Consider the following 24,667-nt stretch of genomic DNA (forward strand, 5'->3'; position numbering starts at 1 on the left):
AAAAATTCACAAACAATGATGGCTTAAACAAAAGAAGAGTTTGTTTCTGTCTGATGTAAAAGCCTGGAGCTGATATAGCAGATTCTGAATCAAGGACTCAGGCCCCATCTACTTGATTGCTCTACCAGTCCCAAGTTTACTTTATGGTCCCAAATGGCTGTTGGAATGCCAGCGATTATATTTGATTACATACTTCTACAGCCTGCAGAAGTAGTAGGTGGGGGAAGGGCATATCTCCTTTTTTTTTTTTTTAAAATAAAGAAGTTGTACATAAAACTGTTTACATTATATGGGTCTCCCGCATTGCAGGCAGACGCTTTACCGTCTGAGCCATCAGGGAAGTCTTACATTACATAGGATGGCCAGAATTTAGTTACACGGCCACCCCTGGCTATAAGGGAAGAGGAAAAGTTCTCTTTATTCTGAATTACCACAATGCTTGCTGAAGCCTGATGCTATTATGAAGGAAGAATAGGGTATGATTAGATTTGGATTTAGGGGATCAGCACACAGTCTCTGCCCAGAGGGGGTCCAGGGTGAGGGGGGGCAGTTCATCCAAGCTGAGAGGACAGCAGGATGAACTCAGGACTATGAAGAAAAGGACAGCATATGTCCATAAAGGTCTGGGCTGAATGTACCCAGATCTAAAAGAAGCCAGGACACTGGATTTTTATGTGAAATTTCTTGATTTTTAATTAACAGTTGATTAAAATATTTTTTAAAAATTGTGTGAGCCAAATAAAACCCATCTGTGCCAAGGCCTCAGACTGCAAGTTTGCTTCCTTTGATCTAAAAGAACTGGTTTTGTTTCTTTTTTAGCTTTATTTTCAATTAAACAACATATTGACTGAGGAGTACAATGTGTATGGTACCATGTTAAGGGCGATGAAAGACAAAAAGATCTAATCTTTCATTGGAACAAGTCAGTCTCTGATGTAGGAGACAGGGTTCATGACTAGAATTTTTTAAAAAAGAGGTTGCAGCAATTCATTTTTAGTTTTATTTCCTTTTGGTTTTGGCCCAGTTTCTTTACCTGACCCCCAACACTGTATCTTATTTCCTTAGATCTTTTCCCCACGTTTAATAGTTTCCATTCCCACTTCAGTTCAACCAAGCAAATAACTCTGTCCCTCAAAGTATGTATTTATAAATGCATCTTTTAGAAATATCAAATATTCTCTTTCTTACTTTGTTGCCACTGTTCTATTCTATTGAAAAACTGCTTTAAGCCTTTCTTTACATGCTCTCATCCTTGTAAGTTTAACCATATACACCTGTATGATATAATTTATATCTGAACTTTTTATCCTCAGAAGAACGTGATAGGACAAAACTTATTAATATGATTAATATGTAAGTGTCTACAGCATTCACTACTGCTCCTCCCAGTAAGTGAGAGACATGGGTGAAGCCACCAGTACCACTCAGGCAATTCTCTTGACTTGAGCGTCTTCCCCTGCCCTGGAAGACCCAGGATGCTCAAACCTCCCACTGTCCTCTGGTGCTATCATAACTGGCAGGCTGGAGTCAGGACCTGCTATATAATTTGCAGGGCCCAGAGTTTAGACTTGTAAAGAATTTGAAGACATTGATGGCAAAGCATTAAACTGGGCATGAGGTGCTTCTGAGTGCAGGGTGCCATGTTGGCTACATAGCTCTCAGGGCCATGAAGTTGGCCACGACTGTGGTTGTGGACCTGTGAACACCTGGAGCCAGAAAAGTTGCTGGAAGGCTGGTAGCAGGAAAACATGGCCCAGAGACATGGGATGAGGTATTTTTTTCAGGGGCATTTTGGGGTGAGAGAAGTACAGAGGTCATTTATAGCATGAGAAAAGGAAGGGAATGGAAAGGTTAAAGACTTCTTGTTTGGAGTGTTATAATCTTCATGTCTCCCTTTAGTTCAAGAAATAGAACTAAAAAAAAAAAAAGGAAAAAGAAAATAGAAGTGAAGAGGATAGACCTAGAGATAATCATACTAAGAGAAGCTAAGTGAGACAAAGACAAATATCATATTGTATCACTTACATGTGAAATTGAAAATAATGATACAGATGAACTTATTTACAGAACAGAAATAGACTCACAGACAGAGAAAAATTTATGGTCACCAAAGGGGAAAGAAGGGGAGGGATAAATTTGGAATTTAGGTACATCAGTTCAGTTCAGCTCAGTCGCTCAGTTGTGTCTGACTCTTTGCAACCCCATGGACTGCAGCACGCCAGGCCTCCCGATCCATCACCAACTCCCGGAGTTTATTCAAACTCATGTCCATTGGGTCAGTGATGCCATCCAACCATCTCATCCTCTGTTGTCCCCTTCTCTTCCCGCCTTCAATCTTTCCCAACATCAGGGTTTTTTCCAATGAGTCAGTTCTTCACATCAGGTAGCCAAAGTACTGGAGTTTCAGCTTCAACATCAGTCCTTCCAATGAACACCCAGGACTGATTTCCTTTAGGATGGATTGGTTGGATCTCCTTGCAGTCCAAGGGACTCTCAAGAGTCTAACACCACATTTCAAAAGCATCAATTCTTCGGTGCTCAGCTTTCTTTATAGTCCAGCTCTCACATCCATACATGACTACTGGAAAAACCATAGCTTTGACTAGATGGACCTTTGTTGGCAAAGTAATGTCTCTGCTTTTTTAATATGCTGTCTATGCTGACATGTATGTACATGTACTGTACATAAAACATAAATATTAAGAACCTACTATATAGCACAGGGAAATATATTTAATATCTTATAATAGCCTATAATGGGAAAGAATCTGAAAAAAATACATATATGTGTAACTTTGCTGCATACCTAAAACATTATAAATCAACTATACTTGAATTAAAATTTAAAATTAATTATTTTTAAAAAGAAGAAATAGAAATGAAGAAACAGTTATTTTGAAAGGCTGTTTTATTCTGTAGGCGTCTGTGCCATTCAGGGAGTGAGAGATGGGGGTCATAACTATATAATCATTTTAGAATTAGTAGCAATCTCACTATTTAGGGGATTGCTGATATTTTCAGAGTCATGGCAGTTTGTTGGCATTGATGACCTGTGATAAAGAAAACATGATGCTTCACTGACTTCCTTCCTTTAACAAATGTTCATGGACAAGGTCTGTTTAGGTCTTCTCAACTTGTTCCCCCTTACCTCCTACACACTTGTCCGTCCATGTCTGCCTACCATCTTCACTATTTTCTCCATGCCTCCTAGACCCCCAATTCCTATCCAAATGCTCTTACATCATCAATCTCTGCCCAGAAAGTTCCTTCAGCCTCCTTGCCTGGAGTTATATGTCACTTTTCACCAAAAATATAGTTCACATAGGTTCTAAATATCACTTTATGTATGTGCTAAGTCACTTCAGTCATGTGGTGTCCAGCTCTTTGCGACCCTAAGGACTGTAGCCCACTAGGATCCTCTGTCCATGGGATTCTCCAGGCAGGAATACTGGAGTGGGTCGCCATGCCCTCCTGCAGGGGATCTTCCCGTTGGAGGGATTGAACCTGGGTCTCCTGTGACTCCTGCATTGCAGGCAGATTCTTTACCGCTGAACCACCAGGGAAGACCTAAATATCACTTTAATACTAACAATTTTTAATCCCCTCTGGAAAAAGTCTCTTCTTCTTGGAGATTCATGCAACTTGATATCCATCCTTGTCACTGGAAGCCATCTGATTCTGGTCACTCCTCCCTGTTGAGGGAGCCTCAAAATCCTTAGCTGCCTTTTCTCCCCACCAAGCTCATCCCCAAAATATCTACCCTTGAATCAGCCCTACCATCCACCTCACTCCTACACCTCCAGGGCCAGACTGTAGGAGAAAATCACATAAGTGTTGAGATTATTGCTGCCAGAAACATACGGCCTCCACCTCAATAGGCTTCCAGTAGTATTTGCCAGTTCCCCGTATGTCCCTGGTGAATGTCCTCATCAAATCTTCACAAGATCTACTGAAAATACTTGGAATTGCCAACTATGGTAGTACTGACTTCTTTTTGCTTAAGTATTAACCTTTCCTATCCCAATAAATAAGTATAAATATATTTATATACGTGGGCTTACCTCATAGCTCAGTTGGTAAAGAATCCATCTGTAATGCGGGAGATCTCAGTTTGATTCCTGGGTCAGGAAGATCTGCTGGAGAAGGGATAGACTACCCACTCCAGTATTCTTGGGCTTCCCTTGTGGCTCAGCTGGTAAAGAATCTTCCTGCAATGCAGGAGACCTGGGTTCAATCCCTGGGTTGGGAAGATACCCTAGAGAAGGGAAAGGTTACCCACTCTAGTGTTCTGGTCTGGAGAACTATACAGTCCATGGGGTTGCAAAGAGTAAGACACAACTGAGCAACTTTCACTTTCATCAGTTCAGTTCAGTCACTCAATTGGGTCCAACTCTTTGTGACCCCATGGACTGCAGCATGCCAGGCCTCCCTGTCCATCACCAACTCCCAGAGCTTACTCAAACTCATGTCCGTTGAGTTGGTGATGCCATCCAACTATCTCATCCTCTGTTGGCCCCTTCTCCTCCCACCTCCAATCTTACCCAGCATCAGGGTCTTTTAAAATGAGTCAGTTCTTTGCCTCAGGTGGCCAAAGTATTGGAGTTTCAGCTTCAGCATCAGTCCTTCCAATGAATATTCAAAACTGATTTCCTTTAGGATGGACTGGTTGGACCTCCTTGCTGACCAAGGGACTCGCAAGAGTCTCCTCCAACACCACAGTTCAAAAGCATCAATTCTTCAGCACTCAGTTTTGTTTATAGTCCAACTCTCACATCCACACATGACTACTGAAAAAACCATAGCTTTGACTAGACGGACCTTTGTTGGCAAAGTAATGTCTCTGCTTTTTAATATGCTGTCTAGGTTGGTCATGACTTTTCTTCCAAGGAGCAAGTGTCTTTTAATTTCATGGTTGCAGTCACCATCTCCAGTGATTTTGGAGCCCCAATAAAGAAAGTCAGTCACTATTTCTCCTGTCTCCCCATCTATTTGCCATGAAGTGATGGGACCAGATGCCATGATCTTAGTTTTCTGAATGGTGAGTTTTAACCCAACTTTTTCACTCTCCTCTTTCACTTACATCAAGAGGCTCTTTAGTTCTTTGCTTTCTGCCATAAGGGTGGTGTCATCTGTATATATGAGGTTATTGATATTTCTCCCAGCAATCTTGATTCCAGCTTGTGCTTCTTCCAGCCCCACACTTCTCATGATGTACTCTGCATATAAGTTAAATAAGCAGGGTGACAATATACAGCCTTGACGTACTCCTTTCCAATTTGGAACCTGTCTGTTGTTCCATGTCCAGTTCTATATTCCATGTCATGTTGCTTCTTGACCTGCATACAGATTTCTCAGGAAGCAGGTCATGTGGTCTGGTATTCCCATCTCTTGAAGAATTTTCCACAGTTTGTTGTGATCCACACAGTCAAAGACTTTGGTATAGTCAATGAAGCAAAAGTAGATGTTTTTCTGGACCTCTCTTGCTTTTTCGATGATCCAGCGGATGTTGGCAATTTGATCTCTGGTTCTTCTGCCTTTTCTAAATCCAGTTTAAACATCTGGAAGTTCACGGTTCACATACTGTTGAAGCCTGGCTTGGAGAATTTTGACCATTACTTTGCTAGCATGTGAGATCAGTGTAACTGTGCAATAGTTTGAACATTCTTTGGCATTGCCTTTTTTTGGGATTGGAATGAAAACTGACCTTTTCCAGTCCTGTGGCCACTGATGAGTTTTCCAAATTTGCTGCCATATTGAGTGCAGCACTTTCACAGCATCATCTTTTAGAATTTGAAATAGCTCAACTGGAATTCCACCAACTCCACTAGCTTTGTTCATAGTGATGCTTCCTAAGGCCCACTTGACTTCACATTCCAGGATGTCTGGCTCTAGGTGAGTGATCACAACATCATGGTTATCTGGATCATGAAGATGTTTTTTGTATAGTTCTTCTGTGTATTCTTGCCACCTCTTCTTAATATCTTCTGCTTCTGTTAGGTCCATACCATTTCTGTCCTTTATTGTGCCCATCTTTGCATGAAAAGTTCCCTTGGTATCTCTGATTTTCCTGAAGAGATCTCTAGTCTTATAAATAAAGTTGGGTGTGGACTTTTTCATTTCCTGCCCCTCTATTTATTAACACATCTATAATTGCATCCACCCTGTGGTAAACTGATTGCATTAATGAACCAAATGAATGACTTCCTTTTTCCACACCCTTCGCCCTATAATTTTATAGTCACTTCTCACTCTGATCCTGGGCTTGGCTATGTGACTTTCTATTGTGAAGGATTGAAAAGTACCTGTATGTCTCTACCTTCTTTTTTGGAATCCTATCATAGCCTTGCAAAGAAGCCCAGTCTAAAAATACAAAACTAAAAAAGGGAGAGAGAGAAATAAAAGAGAAAAGAAGCCCAGTCTAAGAGTATGAGAGCACATGGAGCAGAGGTGAGCTGTCCTATCCCAAGCCAGCCTTGTCAGCCAGCCCCTAGACTTATCCCTCAGCTGACCACAGATAAATGAACAAACGTTATGATAAGATTCGCCACATCTGATCCAGCAGAACTAAGTTGTAGAGCTGCAGACTCATGAGAAATCAGAAATGGTTGTTGTTCTCAGTGACTAAGATCTGGAATGATTTGTTATGCACGAAAGCTAATACAGGTTCTAAATGTCTCTTTCTCCATACAAAAGGACGAAGTAAACCTTCTCTTTCTTAAGGCACATTCTTCTACTTGCTTTTATCCTATTCCTGCCTGTACGCTTTCAGACCTCAACCATTCCAATCATTTCTCTATTATTATATTCTCATCTTATTGTTGTCTTTTCACCTCTTTCTGTAATATATAAACACGTTTAAATCTAATTAAAACATACACACAAAAAAGTAAGCCTGTGTCTTCAGCAAGTTACTGACCTATTCTATTATTGCTTCCATTTATATATTTTAAAAGAATAGTCTATACATGTGTATTTGTCTGGATTTGCCATAGAAACAGAACCAACAGGATGTGTTACATATAGAGAGAGATTTATTTTAAGGAACTGACTTATACGAGTGTGGCATACATGCACGCTAAGTTGCTTCAGTCATGTCTGACTCTTTGCAACCCATGAACTGTAGCCTGCCAGGCTCCTCTGTCCTTGGGATTCTCCAGGCAAGAAAACTGGAGTGGGTTGCCATGCCCTCCTCCAGGGAATCTTTCCAACACAAGGATGGAACCCAGGTTTCTTATGTCTCCTGCATTGGCAGGTGGGTTCTTTACTACTAGTGACACCTGGGAAGCCCTTTGTTGTTGCTCAGTTGCCCAGTCATGCAAACTCATTGTGACCCCATGGACTGCAGCATGCCAAGCCTTCCTGTCCCTCACCATCTCCTGGAGTTTGCCCAAGTTCATGTTCATTGCATCAGTGATATCCTGTAACCATCTCATCACTAAGGGAAGCCTTTAGTGAGTCCAAAATCTGATAAGGTAGGTCAGTGGGCTGGAGACTCAGTGAAGAGTCGCAGTTCAACCCCAAAGGCAGAGGTCGGTTGGCAAAATTGCTTCTTGCTTGGGGGGAGGTCAGTCTTTGGTCTATTAAGGCCTTTACCTGATTGGATGAGGCCTACCCACATAACGGTGAGTAATCTGTTACTAAAAGGCTGCTGATTTACATGTTCATCTCATCCCAAAAACACTTTCACAGAAACATCCGTGTAATACTTCACCAAATATTTGGGCACCATGGTCCAGCCAAAGGAACACATAAAATTAGCCATCACAACTTGCTATCTTCATTTTTTATACTCATTAATCATTCACCTTTTCAGTTACCACCTTATTAATATACCCAAGGCAATGGATACTGCCAAACATTTTACTTCTTTTGCCTACTTCCTATCTTGCTTCCTATCTATTTGCTGCTTTTTAATTTTCTTTATGCCAGATCTTCCTTTACACACTTCTTTAATGATCCTGAGGGTTGTGCTTCCCAGACTTCCTGGGTCATATCATATACTAGTGGTATTAACTACCAAATTTATATCTTCCGTTTAGCCCTCTCTTCTGAGTTTCATATATTCATTCATTTATTCACTGAAGGTATTAACAGCATACTATATATTTTATTGAGTACTAAACACTACTAGGGTGTGTGGCAACCTCTAAAATGACACCCAAGATCCCTGCCTCCTGTTAATCATATCCCCCATTTAATCCCTTCCCTGGAATGTGAGCTTCTAATGAACAGAACACAGCAAAAGTGATGAGATGCCACTTCTGAGATTAGGTTACAAAAAGACTCTGGCTTCTGTCTTGTTCACCCTCTCCTGTCCTTTCCTGGCTCATTCTGTCTTTCTTAGAGTCCTCATGTAGGGGAAGCAAGCTGACATGCTGTTTGACAAACCTTATGGTTTAGATAGTGGGAATTTGTTGTATGAGGCAGTGAGCTCAAATCTGGTGCTCTGTGAGAACCCAGAAGGGTGGGATGGGGTGGAAAGTGGGAGGGAGCTTCAACAGGGAGGGAATATATGTATACCTATGGCTGATTCATGTTGATGTATGGCAGAAACCAACACAATATTGTAAAGCAATTATCCTCCAATTACAAATAAATTAATTAAAAACAAAACAAAAGCTTTATGTAGAGGCTTGTATACAAAGGAACTCAGTCTCCAGACAACAGCCAGCAGGGACCTGAGACCTGCCACCAGTCACATGAGTGAGCATGGAAGCAGGTCCCCTCCCAACTGAGTCTTGCTTGAATTGACTCCCACTCTGCTAGATAACTTTACTGCAGTCCTGTGAGAGACCCTGAGTCAGGGGCACTCAGCTAAGTTGCACCTGGATTTTTGACCCACAGAAATTATGAGAAAATAAATATTTGTGATTTTAGGCTGCTAAGTTTGGTATAATTTGGTTTACAGTGATTGATGACTAGGAGAGGACTACCCTGTATATTGTCACCCAGCTTATTTTACTTATATGCAGAGTACATCACGAGAAATGCCAGGCTAGACGAAACAAAAGCTGGAATCAAGACTGCCAGGAGAAATATCAGTAACCTCAGATATGCAGATGACACCATCCTAATGGCAGAAAGCAAAGAGGAACTAAAGCACCTCTTGATGAAGGTGAAAGAGAAGAGTGAAAAAGCTGGCTTAAAAACTCAACATTCAAAAAGGGAAGATCATGGCATCCAGTCATTACTTCATGGCAAATAGATGGGGAAACATTGGAAACAGTGATAGACTGTTGGGCTCCAAATCACTGTGGATGGTGACTGCCCCCATGAAATTAAAACACATTTGCTCTTTGGAAGAAAAGTAATGACAAACCTAGACAGTATATTAAAAAGCAGACAAAGGTCTGTCTAGTCAAAGCTATGTTTTTTTCAGTAGGCATGTATGGATGTGAGAGTTGGACAATAAAGAAGGCTGAGTGCCAAAAAATTGATGCTTTTGAACTTTGGTGCTGGAGAGGACTCTTGGACAGCAGGGAGATCAAACCAGTTAATCCTAAAGGAAATCAACCCTAAAGGAAAGGAATATTCATTGGAAGGACTGAAGCTGAAGCTCCAATACTTTGGCTACATGACATGAAGAGCCGACTCATTGGAAAAGACCCTGATGCTGGGACAGACTGAAGGCAGGAGGAGAAGGAGACAAGAGAGGATGAGATGACGGGATGGTATCACTGACTCAATGGACATGAGTTTGAGCAAACTCCAGGAGATGGTGAAGGACAGGGAAGCCTCATGTGCTACAGTCCATGGGGTTCCAGAGTCGGACACAACTGAGTGACTCAACAACAAGAGGGCTACCCAGGATTCAAAGTCAAATAAGAAAGAGCCCTGACATGCAACAATCCTGCAGACTATCAGGGGTGATAGAAAAGTGGCCATGATCAAACCACAGTATAATAGGTGTTATAGAAACACACACAGTGAGTGATGGGAGCACAGAGAGAAGAGAATTTCCATCCTACTTGAAGACTGAAGGCTTTAACTGGCAGATTTTATTTTTGTCATTGAATGAGCAGGCTAAGTCATTTGATCAAAATGAGGAGAAATGGTGATGGGATACCTGAGGAGAAAATGAATTTTTAGAACCTCTACTGGAAAGAATAGGTGAAAGATTTAGAAGAGAAGCCAATGATGATATCTAGGCAGTGAGGAGTTGGGTTAAGAATCATGGACTTGCAGAATCTCTAGCTGAGACTGGGGTTTACTTTTTTTAAAATGTTCTTGGCAGGGAGAGGGGTTCAGGATGGGGAACACATGTAAATCCATGGCTGATTCATGTCAATGTATGGCAAAAACCACTACAATATTGTAAAGTAATTAGCCTCCAACTAATAAAAATGAATGGAAAAAAATGTTCTTGGCAATATGTATATATGATTACAGAAGTTGATGATTGGATTTGGGATCTCAGAGAAGATAAAACAGAAAAGCAAAAGATTGAGGAAGAAAAAGAGCAAGACCATTCTTATAGTCCCAGTGGAGTTTAGGACGAATAGAGAAAGTAAGACAATCAAAGCTGCTAAGAGTTTGGGGAAATGTCGCCAAATCTGACCTCCTACCAATCACTAGGGCCAAGGGAGTCAACTCTAGGTTTGATTTAAGCCTAGGTCATATACTCCAGTCCTGAGTTGGAGGAGACTTCTAGCTGAGAGTGGGAAAGAATGACTACGCAGAAGGAAATTCAGGTTTGCGACCATGAGAAGAGTGAATGGATGCTTTATAGCAGAGACCGCTGGTTTCCTACAGTAGTGTTCATTTCTTCCAGAGTAAGAGAACCCCTAGTTTTTAGGGGTGGGGGAAGCACATAATGATAGTATTTATTAGTCTCCTGCAGCTAGAAATGGCCATGCAACTAATAAGCTGATCAAAGGGATATGGACAGAAGTGGTGTGTGTGCCATTTCTGGACCATATCCTTAAAGGGAATGGGATGTCATTTCATTTCCCTTTATTCCTTTTCTGTCTGCTCGAATATGGTTGTGGTGGTGAGCCAACCTGAACCATAAGGAAGACATTCTATTCCTAGGGAGGGCGGAACAACAGGAGGAGTCTGTATTCCCTGGATGATGTCATGGATCCTTTGTCATCTTACATGAGGAATAATTAAACTACACTTTTTAAAAAGCCTCTTTTAATGTGGTTTTCTGTTACAAGTGACTGGACCTACCTTTCAACTAATTCAGGTGTCCAGTAAAAAAGATATGCTGGGAATATAAATGACCATAGTATAAGACAGAAAGTAGTAAGCAATAAACAGGGGCACAGATAAACAGGATACAGAGAAAAATCACTTCAAGCCAGACTGTGAACTTTCAAAAGAGATTAAAGTTTCTGATCAGTGACAGACCACAGACTGTCTATAGGTGGTGGAATGCAGGCCGGGGAATGTGCCTCAACAGCTGATTATTCCAGACAGGCCGGCGGCAGTGGTGATGGTGATGCGGCATGATAGTGACAACTGGCCCATGCATCCAGCTCACCCAAGCAACATTTGGACCTTGATATACTCATTTAAATTAGTTGTGGTTTGGGTTGATGCTTCTTGACAATGATCATAAAAATTAAGAAATAGGGGTGGAAGAAATCCTAGCAACTAGGAAAACCTTCTGCTCAATGCACTTCAAAAGATAATAATTACAGTGATGCTAAGTCAGTCTTGTACATAGCCAGTAAAACCCAGGACTTCTAACTCCCCAGCCATTGAGAGCTGAAGACTTCTAGATACTTAATTTGTAAAGAATCCCTGTGAAGGTTTCCTCTCCAGCAAAATACTAACCTCAGGTTGCTATCTGCAAGGCCCATCGGTTACTCTAGTGGACAGTGGTGGTGGTGGTGTAGTTGCTAAGTTGTGTCCAACTCTTGCAACCACATGGACTGTAGCCCGCCAGGGTCCTTCGTCCATAGGATTTCCCAGGCAAGACGATTGGAATGGGTTGCCATTTCCTTCTCCAGGGAATCTCAACCCAGGGATGGAACCTACACCTGCATTGCAAGCGGATTCTTCTACCACTGAGCCACGAGAGAAGTCCTGGTGGACAGAACTGAGACAGAACATTTCCATCACGTCAGAAAGTTCTACAGGACTGCCCACAGATCTAAGAGAGACGTCTCTCTCTCCTGCCAATCCTCAATCTTGCCCCCAGTCTGTGCATAACCCAAACCCAAAGATTGGTCCCCAAGCTCTTCCACTTCCTAAAGAAGATTTAAAACTGGTAACAACAACAAAAGTCGTTTGGCCTAGTCCCGCTAAGAAGGAGACATGGTAATAGAACGCCAAGATTCTTCCACAACAGTCAATAGAGCAAGTGGGCGGTAAAAATTTGTAGCCGGGACCAGACGTGGGGGTGGAAGGAGAGGCAAAGGGGCGGGGCTGAGCGCAGCGCGCTCGGGACTGACGCCTTCACGAGGCCGGGGGCGGGGCCGCGCGCCGCTGGGCGGGGCCGCGCGCGGCGGGCCGGGGAGGCGGGGGAGCCCGGCGGCCGGCGCGCGAGCCTAGCCGTGCGTGCTCACGTGACAGGTCCGCGAGGTCCCGCTCGCGCAGTCGTCTGGGCGAGCGAAGATGGCGGCCGAGAGGGAGCCTCCTCCGCTAGGGGACGGGAAACCCACCGACTTTGAAGAGCTGGAGGACGGAGAGGACCTGTTCACCAGCACTGTCTCCACCCTAGAGGTGAGACCGCGTCGCCGTGGGTGCTGCGCTCCGTTGCTGCCGCGCGTCTCACCTTTTGGTGCTTGCCCTGCCTCGACTTGACCCTCCGCGTCCCCCGCTCCCCCTAGCCCCCAGGTTTGCAAGGACCTGGATGGGGCGACACCTGTGACGCGGGCCCCACCTCGCGTACCTGTCATTGGGCTGGAGTTGGCCTGGGCGGCCAGGCCTGCTTAGGAGAGCGACCTGCGGGGTCGGGGGCCGACCTGATCCCCGGAGGGCCGGGACCGGACAGAGCATCGAGTGTCCTTTCCCCGCTCAGCTGGCCCTCCTCGGTGTCACTTGCGCCTCTTCTTCCAGAGCTCTGAAGGTCCTGCCTTGGGTCTCAGCACACCTCTTCGCGCTGCCGGGCGACCTCCGCAGCCTCTTCCAAGAGGTGCTTGCCTTTCCCTTCCCCAGGGAGGGTGTGCCTCTGAAAAGGGAGAGCAGTGAAGAGAGCGCGCTGAGTGGCCGGGGCGCTGGAGGGACCGTGTGGATGCACTTTTCCCGGTCCTGGACCTTCAAGGACTGCTAGTTCCCCTTGAGGGAGGTACCTCTGTTTTAGACTGTTAAATAGGTAAATGAATTTGGCCGGTTTTGCTTGTCTTTAGTTTCTAAGCGTTTTAAGGATCATAGTGTTGATAAAATACAAAGTTGAAGGGAGGGAGTAGTCCAGGAAACTGCTGGGCAGTGGGGGAGGTTTTTTTTTTTTTAAGTTACCAGAGGAGAAATAAGAGATCCTCACTCCTTTTTCCTCTTTTCTCGCATGATCAGCGATCTCTGAAGCTACGTGTTCCTGTTTTTGTCAAAGGAAACGCCCTCTATGAACTTAACTGTATTGGGCCTCCTGAATCTAGTTCATGTTTCAGTTGCTTTGCCTTTGACGAGAGCACACACACCTGATAGCTGAACTTCAACTGTGTGTATGTGTATTAAAATATAAGCAAATTTTCCAAAGAATTGTTTACCTTAGACTGTACTTCCTTATAAAATGCTTTTTTAATAAGCTTCCCTAGCTTGATCCACTTTGCACCAAATTAGTTGAAAATTATTGTAGAATATCCTTTATTTAGCTTTCAGTTACGTGGAACTGGTAACTTCCCTGGTCAGTTTTCAGTACTGACCATATTCTGCTATTTGTATATGCATGTTCCTGGCCAAACCTCACCTCTCCTCAAGATTATAGGCATCTTGGGGCTAGGGGTAGTACCTTGATCATCTTTGTGTTCCTCACGAAATGTCGAACATTTGCATTTTGCAAATATTTGTTGAATGAATTGTCAAAACCGGCATCTCCTAAGATTTAATAAAAATTATCTTGTACAGCAAATTACCTTTTGGGGGTAGTATCCTTGTAGTCCTTTTTACTCTACAGCTACTTAACATGTTTTGAAAGGTAATGTCTATGCAAGATTGTAAGACCTGGATTCCCTGTGGGACTACGAAGATTTTCCACCAACAAGGATCAGAATAAACTTAAGATAGTGTAAACTAGAATATTGTGAACACTAAGCATTCTGTTTTATTGAGGTCTTTTTAAAGTTGAGTAAAAGGAACTACAGTTTCTAGTTCCCATTTGAATGGGACTGTTTAATAAGGTGGTGTGGATTTTTTTCCCCCCCAGTTAAAGTCTATAGAGTTCTGAGTGTGAATAAGTGTATTGTGGTTAGTGCATTATGAAAGCTTTCTAGAACGTTGGTTTTTATTATTCATCTAAACCCTTTATTTCATGAGACTCAGGATATTTTAAAGTAGTATAACTGTGAGGCTTATAAATTCGGAATTATTATTTTTTGCTTTTCAAGCTCTTTTGGGAAGGGTACATAGCAATACTTATTAGTATAGCAAAGCTGCTCTAAAGGAATATTTTTTCAGAATGTCATTTTTCTTTTGAACAGACTAGTGCTTCTCAAACTTCAGTGTGGAGGAGAAACTATAGGATTCTTGTTTAAAATGCAGATACCTTTGCCTCACTAGAATCTGCATGTTTTCTGAGTGTTCTCTATCGTTGCATTTCAAACTTCATATGTCAGTTATCTGGAGATCTTGTTAAAGTGCAAATTTTGATTCTGTAGGGCTGGGATAAGCCAGTGTTCTGCATTTTTAACAAACTCTCATTGTGACATTGCTTCTAGTCCACAGACAAGGAAGAGTTGCAAAGCTCCAGGTGATGCAGGTCATCTGCTTTGAATAGTTATTACCTAAGCTATAAATTATAATAGACTTAAAATTAACATGTTTCTATTTGAAAAAAAAAGTTTTAAAAATGTTCATGTAGAAACTTTCTCCTTTGAGGGCATTGGGAGTAAAAAAAACTATTGAAATCCATATAAGCAAAAATTAAATTATACACAGCTTCAATATCATAATTGTTAACCTTGGCGATGACTGCACAACTTAGTGCATATGTATGCTGTGAGTATATTTTAATCCCAGTATTAAAATCCTTTCTTTTCAAAATGAAGAACAGTCACATAAAGCCATGTTCAGTAGTTAAAGCATATTTGAAACATCTAGTTGTAGGTTTCTGTTGTGACTGTGAAACAAAGTGGTGAAGGGGTGGCATAGGGGACAGGGAAGGAAATGAGGAGGGGGAAAAAAATCTGGCAAAAGCTTGTTCTTTTTTGGTACCTGAGAAGCTTTAGATGGTTTTGCAATGCTGCCTTTAAAAAAAAAAGATACAGTCCTAAGGTTAAGAGGTGCTTGCCCTAAAGTAGGATGAAGTAGTAAGACTATACCTTTAAAAAAGGTATTTTTAAATAGGAAAAGGAAATGTATGTATTACATGCCTGTTCTTTTCTTTCTTTTTTCATTTTTGGTTGCCCTGGATCTTTGTTGCTATGCGAGGGAGTGCTCTAGTTGTGATGAGTGGGGGCTCCTCTCTAGGTAGTAATCTCTGGGTGCTCTGGCTTCAGTAGGTGGGGCTCCCAGCCTCTAGAGCAGAGGTCTAGTGGTTATGGCACGCAGGCTTAGTTGCTCGGCAGCATGTGGAATCTTCCTGGATCAGGGATTGATCCCGTGTCTCCTGCATTGGCAGGTGATTCTTATCTACTGAGCCACCTAGGTAGCCCTGTTCCTTTTCCTTTTTTTTTTTTTAATTTTTGTTGGAGTAAATTAATAGTTGATTTGTAGTGTTCATTTTTTAGCTCATAGACCATACAGTTCACCCACTGAATATGTACAATTTTGTGGGCTTTGGTATATTCACAGATATTGCAACATTTTTATCACCTCAGAGAGAAACCCTGTACCCTTTAACTATCACCCCAGTCCCCATTCCCTAAACCCCTCTGCCCTCAACCTTAGGCAACTACTAATTCACTTTCTATCTATATATTCCCTATTTTGGACCTCATGTGAATGAAATCATGTAATATGTGGTCTTTTGTGACTGACTTTTTTCACTTAGCCTGATGTTTTCAGAGTCTAGATATGTATTCCTTTTTATGCCTGAATAACATTCCATTGTGTGGCTATACCATATTTTGTTTATCCATTTTGTCATTTGTTGGATATCCATTTTGGACATTTGCATTGTTTCCACATTTTGCATATTATTATTGCTCGATCATATGATGACTCTGCTTTTAATCAGTTGAGGAATTGCTGGAGTAGTTTCTCAAAATGGCCACACCATTTTACATTCCCACCAGCCATGTATGAGGGAACCAATTTTTCCACATCCTCACCAATACCTGTTGTTATTCGACCTTTTTTATTCTATCCATCATAATGCTTGAGAAATGGTATCTTAGTGTGGTTTTGATTATATTTTCTTTTTTTATGAATTTAAATTTTTGTTTGTGTATTTTACTGTAGTGCTGTGACAACAAAAATGACATCTGTATACCAGAACATACATATATCAACAGTAAGATTGTATTTTCTTAAAGACTAAGTCTTTCTTAAGACTTAAGACTGTATTAAAAGACTTTCTTAAAGGTTATATTTTCTTTTCATGTTCTTGTTGGCCATTTGTACATTATGAGGAAATGTCTATTCAGAGCCTTTGCTAATTTTTTAGTTGGGTTGTCTTTTTATTTATAAGAATTTTCTTGTGTATTCTAGATATAAGTTCTTTGTCAGATACATGATTTGCAAATGTCCTCCCATTCCATGAATTGTCTTTTCATTTCTTAATGGTGTCCTCTGAAGCACAAAGTTTTTAAAAATTTGATGAAGTTCAGTTCATCTACTTTTTATTTGTTGCTCATGCTTTCAACATCATATAGAAGAACCCCCTACCCAATCCAAGATCATGACAGTTTCCTCTAAGAGTTTTATAGTTTCAGCTTTGATTTGTTTTGAGTTAACATTTGTATATGGTATGAGAGAAACTTTTTTTTTCTTTTTGCTTGGGGCAGTCCAGTTGTCACAGCACCGTTTGTTGAAAGACTGGTTCTCCATTGAATGGTCTTGGCACTCTGAAAATTGGTTGACTATAGATGTTTACACTTGGTTCTTGTACTAGCCTCTCATCTTAAGGTCAACTGAAGTTAAGCTGAGTACCAGAGTTTCCCAGACACTGTCACATGATAGATTTATAGAATATTTCAAGTGAAATTTCCAGATGGGTGGTTCACAGGTCTTAGAATTCCTTCCTCACCATGTAACCCCATGCCTGCTCAGAAGATGCTGTACTTGGTTGATTTCAGTAAATACTTGACTCTTTACTCTCTACTGTACTTTTTAGATGATAGTGGGAGTACAAATATGAACTAGATATCAGCAGATCTTTGAGGAAAGAAAATCTCTGGTGAAGAAGAAAGAGAAGTATAGAAAACTCAGATCCAAAGAGATTGTGACTATGTTCTGAAAACACACCAGTTTTCACTGAAAGTACCAGTGAACTGGGGGAGATTGTTAACTCCCATCAGCATTCCTGACACATAGTAGATGAACATAAATGTTTCTACTGGCTAGGAACAGCCACTGAGATGGTAATATTTAAGAGAGACTTTAAAGGGTGGAATGAAATTTTCAGTGTGGGAAAATAGCTAATGTTACTTATGGTTCAGTCCGTATTCTAAGGAACCATAAATAATTTTGAGTGGCTCTATATAGGATGTTACAGGTTTATGTGGTGAGACTGTGTAGAGCTTTGAAATTTGTTACATAGGCGCATGAAAGCCCTACAAGATTTTCAGGGCAGTAAGATGATCGCCTTGGAAGCTTAATGTTCTGGTAGTTTGGGGGATAAATTTGTAGGAGGTATCATTGGTAGGTTGATGAGCTGGAGGTTATTTTAAGTCTAAGTTTAAAGACCTCAAGAGGAATAGTGCAATTAATAAAGGAGAGAAGGAAGTTGATACAATAACAAGGTTAAAAGATGGCCGTCTTAACGCTTCGAATGTCTTGGGGAAGGAGTTATAAATTTATTTCATTTGGGAATAAGTTACATCAATGAAGAGACTATCAGACAGCTCGAAATCCTGGATGGAGTAGAGATACAGATTCAGTACAATTTATTGAATGGTGACACTAAATTGAACTTTGGAAATCTAGTCCTTGTCCTCATGGAGTATATGAATGAACAGGAGTCAACATAATAAACACAGCTTTGTGAAAAAATACCTGCAATACGAGGTGAAGACGTGTGTAACTGAAATATGTACATGGTACAAAAACAGTACCATGTACTGTGAGGATGAGATGATTGGATACCATTACTGACTCTCTGGACATGAATTTGAGCAAACTCCAGAAGATAGTGAAGGACAGGAAATCCTGGTGGCCTTCAGTCCATGGGGTCACAAAGAGTAAGACACGATATAGCAGACAACAACAGCAGAAATAGTATAGAAGCCTGGAGTGACTTAATTGTGCAGAAGTGATCTTTGAAACCATGAAAAGTGGATGACATCAACAGAGAGCAAGTAGAGAAAGACTGAAGAGTCTTGATAAAGAACCGAAGTTCAGTATCTATTGTTTCAACACAACAGGTAGTAAAAGCATGTATCTTGTTTTCCTAATTCTGTCTTCTAATCTTTAGGTTGGCATCCATCTTTAAAAAAAAATTTTTTTTTTTAAATTTCATTATGAATTACCTGTTTCAGAGGAAAGACATTTTGTGACCAGGTATTTAAAGACAACTGCATGGGAAATACTAGAAAGAGATTTATGACAAGGTATAACTAGTTGACCACTTTACCAGGAAACTATTAAATATAAGGACTGAACTACTTTTAGTGCCTATAAAAAAATGTTACTCTGTAGTTGCTGGGGCAGAGGTGCTCAATTTTTTTCATTTTTTTCCTGAAATAGAATAATGTTTTTTTCTTTTTTTTCCTTTGCCATGCCACATGGCTTGTAGAATCTTAGTTCCCTGACCAGGGATTGAACTCAGGCCCTTGGCAGTGAACACATGGAGGCCTAACTACTGGACCACCAGGGAACTCCTAAAATTTCTCCTTAATGTTAATTTTCGAATGCCCATACTTTGCTATAGAATTGAACTCTTGTGTTTCTTCCCTGTGATGATAGTTTTTAGTTGTGATAAAACTTACCTCAGTAAAGTTCAGTACCACCTCACTGAAGATGCATGACGTTTCTGTCACCTTCTAAAAATTCTCTCATGTAGTTAATTCCACCCACTCCCAGCCTCTGGCACCCACTGATCTGTATTTGCCTATAGTTTTGTCTTTTCCAGAATTTCATATAAATGGAATCATATAAATGGAATTATATTTTGTACAAACAAAACTGTGTGAAACTTTGTGAATGAGGCTTCTTTGACTTAACCTAAAGTATCTGATATTTATGGATGTTGCATGTATCGAGAGTCATTCATTCTTATTGCTGAATTTAGTATTGCATTGTATTATGCATCACAGTTTTTTGTTGTTGAAGAACGTTTCTATTGTTTACAGTCTGGGGGCATTAATGAATAGAGATGACATAAACATATATGTACAGATTTTTGTATGAACACAGTTTTCATCTCCTTTGGGAAAATACTTAGAAGTAGGATGGCTGGTTTTGTGGTAAACACATGTTTAACTTTCTAAGACACTGCCGAACTTTGTGCCAGAAAGGTTTGGGTTGGGGGATAAAGCAAAGGGAGATGAATTTATTTACTTTTAGTCTTGCAGGTTGATGGCTCTTTCATAATATAACTCAAATTATAATAGGTATCTGTAGTAATAATACTGGGTTGGCCAAAACGTTCGTGTGAAAAAAAGTGAGTGAACTTTTTGGCCAGCTCAATATGACTCAAGACCATGTCCATTAAGACGGAGTTCTCCAAGTCTGGAGCAGCTCATCCCATGTGCCGCGGCTGCTGAAGCAGAGGCGCCCTAGCACCGTGCTCTGAACAAGAGAAGCCTCTGCAGTGAGGAGCGCGCCCGGCAGCGGGAGAACAGCCTGCGCGGCTAAAATAGACAAATAAAGTCATTTTTAAAAGCTGATCGACAACATCACGATTCTTCAAGACAGAAGCATGTTATGGTATGTTCCTCCCATCATCAAAGTTGCTTTAATATTGAAATCTTATTCCTACTTAGAGAGCTTTGTATCTATTTATTGAGTGTTTGAATCCTGAAGGATCGCCTAAAGGAACCTTAGGTGCAGCTGGTTTTGCCTGTTTTGGTATCTGGTCAGGTTTTCATTCATTTTATCTCTGAAATCTAGTAACTTTATAAAACATTCTGAGAAAGAAGAAGAAGAGACAGTTTTCAATGGTGTTTTGAGCCATTTTTAAAAAGTATATTTATTTATTTATTTGGCTGCAGTGGGTCTCAGTTGAGGTGCTCAGGATCTTCGATCTTCGTTGTAGCTTGTGGGATCTTTAATATGACATGCGAACTGTTAGTTGCAGCATATGGTATCTAGTTCCCGGATCAGGGATCAAACATGGGTCCCCTGCATTGGCAGCTTGAAATCTTAGCCACTGGTCCACCAGGGAAGTCCCTTCAATGGTTGAGAATTCAGTTCCACATCCTTGTCACTATTTGTCAGTATCAGTTCTGTTTCAGACAGTGGCATGCCTTGTTGTTCAGTCACTAAGTCTTGTCCGACTCTTTAAAACCCCATGGACTGCAGCACTCTAGGCTTCCCTGTCCTTCACCATCTCCCGGAGTTTGCCCAAACTCATGTCCATTGAGTCAAAGATGCCATCCAACCATCTCATCCTCTTTCGCCCCCATTCTCTTGCCCTCAATTTTTCCCAGCATCAGGATCTTTTCCAGTGTGTACGCTTTTTGCATCAGGTGACCAGTTTTGGAGCTTCAGCATCAGTTTTTCCAGTGAGTATTCAGGGTTGATTTCTTTTAGGATTGACTGGTTTGATCTCCTTGCTGTCAAAGGGGCTTTTGAGAGTCTTCCAGCACCACAGTTCAAAAGCATCAGTTCTTTAGCGTTCAGCCTTCTTTATGGTCCAACTGTCACATCTGTACATAACTACTGGGAAAACCATAGCTTTGACTGTATGGACCTTTGTCGGCAAAGTGATGTCTCTGCTTTTTAATATACTGTCTAGGTTTGTCATAGCTTTTGTTCCAAGGAACACACAGGCCTTTTTTAATTTAATGGCTGTAGTCAGCATCTGCAGTGATTTTGGAGCCCAAGAAAATAAATTCTGTCACTGTTTCCACTTTTTCCCCATCTATTTGCCATCAACTGATGGTACCGATCCCATTATTTTTGTTTTTTGAATGTTGAGTTTTAAGCCAGCTTTTTCAGTCTCCTGTTTCACCTTCATCGAGAGGCTCTTTAGTTCCTCTTCGCTTTCTGCTATTAAAGTGGTATCATCTGCATATCTGAGATTGTTTCTGTTTCTGCCAGCAGTCTTGATTACAGCTTGTGAGTCATCCAGCCCAGCATTTCACATGATGTACTCTGCATGTAAGTTAAATAAGCAGTGTGGCAGTATACAGACTTGATGTACTCCTTTCCCAGTTTGGAACCAGTCTGTTTTCCCATGTCCAGTTCTAACTGTTGCCTCTTGACCTGCATACAGGTTTCTCGGGAGACAGGTAAGGTGGTCTGGTATTCCCATCTTTTTAAGAGTTTTTCACAGTTTGTTGTGATCCACACATCTGACTTATGCTGGCTTGAAAGAACTGATCTTTAAATTTTCAGGAATTTTTTAAACTGGTTAGTAAACAGTCATTGTTAAAAGTTATGTAAACATAAATTATATTTTAAAAGGCAGTAAATACTTAGAACTTGTCACTTGTTTATTTCTTTACTGTGTTTTACTAGTTTCTGTGCTCCTGAATTAATGTGTCTGTTGTATCTGTGTGGTGTAAAGTGTCTTACTAGCTCCATTTTCAGTAAGGAGTAATCGGCCACAGAGGAAATTGTTTATGCCACAGAAATCAGCGAAAGCTAAAATTCAGGGTCTTCTTTCCCAAAGACCTGATTGCTAAATATATACCAGCATACCACTGCTTTTTAATCATTCTAAGAGATATGTAGTGTTATCTCATTGTGGTTTTAATATACAGTCCCTAATGATTAATGATGGTGAGTACTTTTTTGCCTACATACTCACCATCTGAAAGTTGTGCTTAGTGTTCTTTCATGTCTTTTTCCCATTTAAAATAGGTTTCCTTATTGAGTTTTGAAAATTTTTTTCATGTATTCTGAATATAAATCCTTCATCAGATATGTTTTGTAGGAATTTTTCCCCCAATCTGGTTTGTTTTATCCTTTTTTGATTGATAATGCTTTATATGTTGCATATGAAATCCTTGGGTAACATTGCCCAAGGTCACAAAAGTTTTCCTATGTTTTTTCTATAAGTTTTAAAGTTGTAGCTTATTTATATTTAGACTTGATTGATTTTGAGTTAATTTTCTTATGAGTTGAGGTTCATTTTTTTGCATATGAAATCTCATTTCAATTATTGAAAGACAGTCATGTTACAGTTTCCTTTATGGCTCAGAATATGGTCTTTTGTGGTAAATATTATGTGTGTACTTGAAAAGAATATATTTAGTTTGATATTGAGCAGAATACTCTATAAATCCTAAGTTAGTTGACTGTATTTTTCAGTACATGAAACATCAGTAGATTTAAGATTTGTATTAAGATAAAGAAGCTGGACTTTTAAAAAAATTTCTTCCTTGGGTTTTCTTTGAATGTTTATCGAAAAATCAATAGAACATTTATGTGTGGGTCTATTTCTGGACTTTATGTAGTTTGGTCTTTTGACTTTCTGCCAGTTGTATGTTGTCTTGATTAACTTAGTGTTGAAGTCAAGTAGTGTGAATCCAGTGACTTTGTTCTTTTCAAAATTGTTTTTTGACTATTCTTGTTCTTTTGCTTGCCCATATAACTTTAGAATCTATTGATTTCTATCAAAAATTCCTACTGAGATTTTAACTGAGATAACGATGAACCCATTGATTAGTTTGGGGGAGAATTAGCATATTAATACTATTGAGAGCCTTTAAGCCATAAGTATAGTATTTCTCTCTTTTTTTTCTTTTAGGTCTTACTTGGTTTTTTTCATTTGTGTTTCTACTTTTCAGCATACAGATCTAGAGCACATTTTATTAGTTTATACCTATTTTATGGCTTTTTGGTGCTTTCATATCTTTTACATTCACTCATTAATGGCACATTTTCTCTGTTTTCTGCAGCTGTTGCTAGACACTAGTTCTAGTAGAGTTTTAGAGTCTGAAAGTTTCTATGTAGACAGTCATGTTGTCTGTGATTAGAGTTTTATTTCTTTCCAATCTTTGTCTTTTTCTTGCCTTATTGCACTAGCTGAATCCACCAGTGTAATGTTGAATAGAAGTGGTGATTGTGGGTTATCTTTTCCCCATTCATGCTCATAGGAGGAAAATGCTCATTGTTTTTCTTTCTAGAGTATTGTTTTGGTAGATGGCTTTTATTGGGTTAAAGAATTTCCCTTCTGTTCCTAGTTTTCTGAATTTTGTACCTGTGAATGGATATTGATTTTGGCAAATACTTCTTCTGCACCTAATATATTCATGTGATTCTCTTTAGTTTATTGATAAAGTGGTATTGATTGATTTTCAAATATTGAGTAAACCTTGAATTCCTACACAGTCATAATGTATTTATCTTTTTTTATGTATTGCTGCACTCAGTTTGCTAGTATTTTGCTGCTGTTGTGTCTGTGTCTGTGACAGATACTTGGGTGTTGTTTTATTTTACTTGTGATGTCTGATTTTGGGTATCAGAAATGCTTACCTCATTAAATGAATTGGAGAGTGTTTTTCTCCTCTTCTGTAGTCTTGAGGAGTTTGTGTGGAATTATGTTTGCCTTAATTGTTGGCAGAACTTGCTAGTGAAATCATTTGAACATGTAGTTTGTTTGTTAGAAGATTTTTAACTACAAATTCAGTGTCTCTGACAGTTATGAAAGTATTTCTTGTGGAGAAGGAAATGGCAACCCACTCCAGTATTCTTGCCTGGAAAATCCTGTGGACAGGGGAGCCTGGTGGGCTGCTGTCCATGGGGTTGCACAGAGTCGGACACGACTGAAGCAACTTAGCGTGGCATTTCTTCTTGATGAACTTTGGTGGTATATGACTTTAAAGGAATTTTTCCTTTCAGTGTAAGTTGTGAAATTTATGGGCAGAAGTTTTCATAATACTGCATACTTACTACTGTATCCATGGAGGCTGTGGGTGATGCCCCTCCCTTTCTATTACTTATATTGGTAATTTATGCCATCTCTTTGTTTGCTTTTTATTGTTTTGTTTTAATCTTGCTAAAGCTTTGTCATTTTATTGGGATTTTTTTTTTCTTTTTCAAAGAATCAGTTTTTGGTTTCTTGATTTCTGTTTTTTGTTTTCTTTTTTAATTTTATTAATTTCTTCTGCTTGCTGTTTGGTTTGCTTTTCTGTTTTGTCAAATAAAAGCTTTGGTTATTGATAAAAGGGTCAATGTATGGCAGAAACCACTACAATATTGTAAAGTAATTAGCCTCCAACTTATAAATGAAGGGGAAGAAAAGGACAGAGTTAAAAAATAAATTAAAAAAAAAAAACGCTTTTTTTGAGTA

General features: G+C 40.1%; 1 protein-coding gene and 1 long non-coding RNA gene across 3 annotated transcripts in view; one reads left to right on the top strand and one right to left on the bottom strand.

Annotated features, from left to right (window-relative positions):
• Nucleotides 1–13,107, bottom strand: part of LOC122440086 — a 37,349-nt gene extending 24,242 nt beyond the window's left edge. For both annotated transcript variants that reach the window (XR_006269043.1, XR_006269042.1), the window contains exon 1: nt 12,842–13,107. This is a non-coding gene — a long non-coding RNA (uncharacterized LOC122440086). The remainder of the gene's footprint in view (nt 1–12,841) is intronic.
• The window catches only part of SNX2 (sorting nexin 2), a 58,122-nt gene continuing 45,971 nt past the window's right edge, over nt 12,517–24,667 (top strand). Inside the window, exon 1 of the mRNA XM_043465901.1 lies at nt 12,517–12,672. Within this exon, the coding sequence (XP_043321836.1) occupies nt 12,565–12,672 (108 nt within the window). The 5' untranslated portion in view covers nt 12,517–12,564. The remainder of the gene's footprint in view (nt 12,673–24,667) is intronic.

Source organism: Cervus canadensis, chromosome 4, assembly GCF_019320065.1.
Source record: "Cervus canadensis isolate Bull #8, Minnesota chromosome 4, ASM1932006v1, whole genome shotgun sequence".
NCBI lineage: Eukaryota > Metazoa > Chordata > Mammalia > Artiodactyla > Cervidae > Cervus > Cervus canadensis.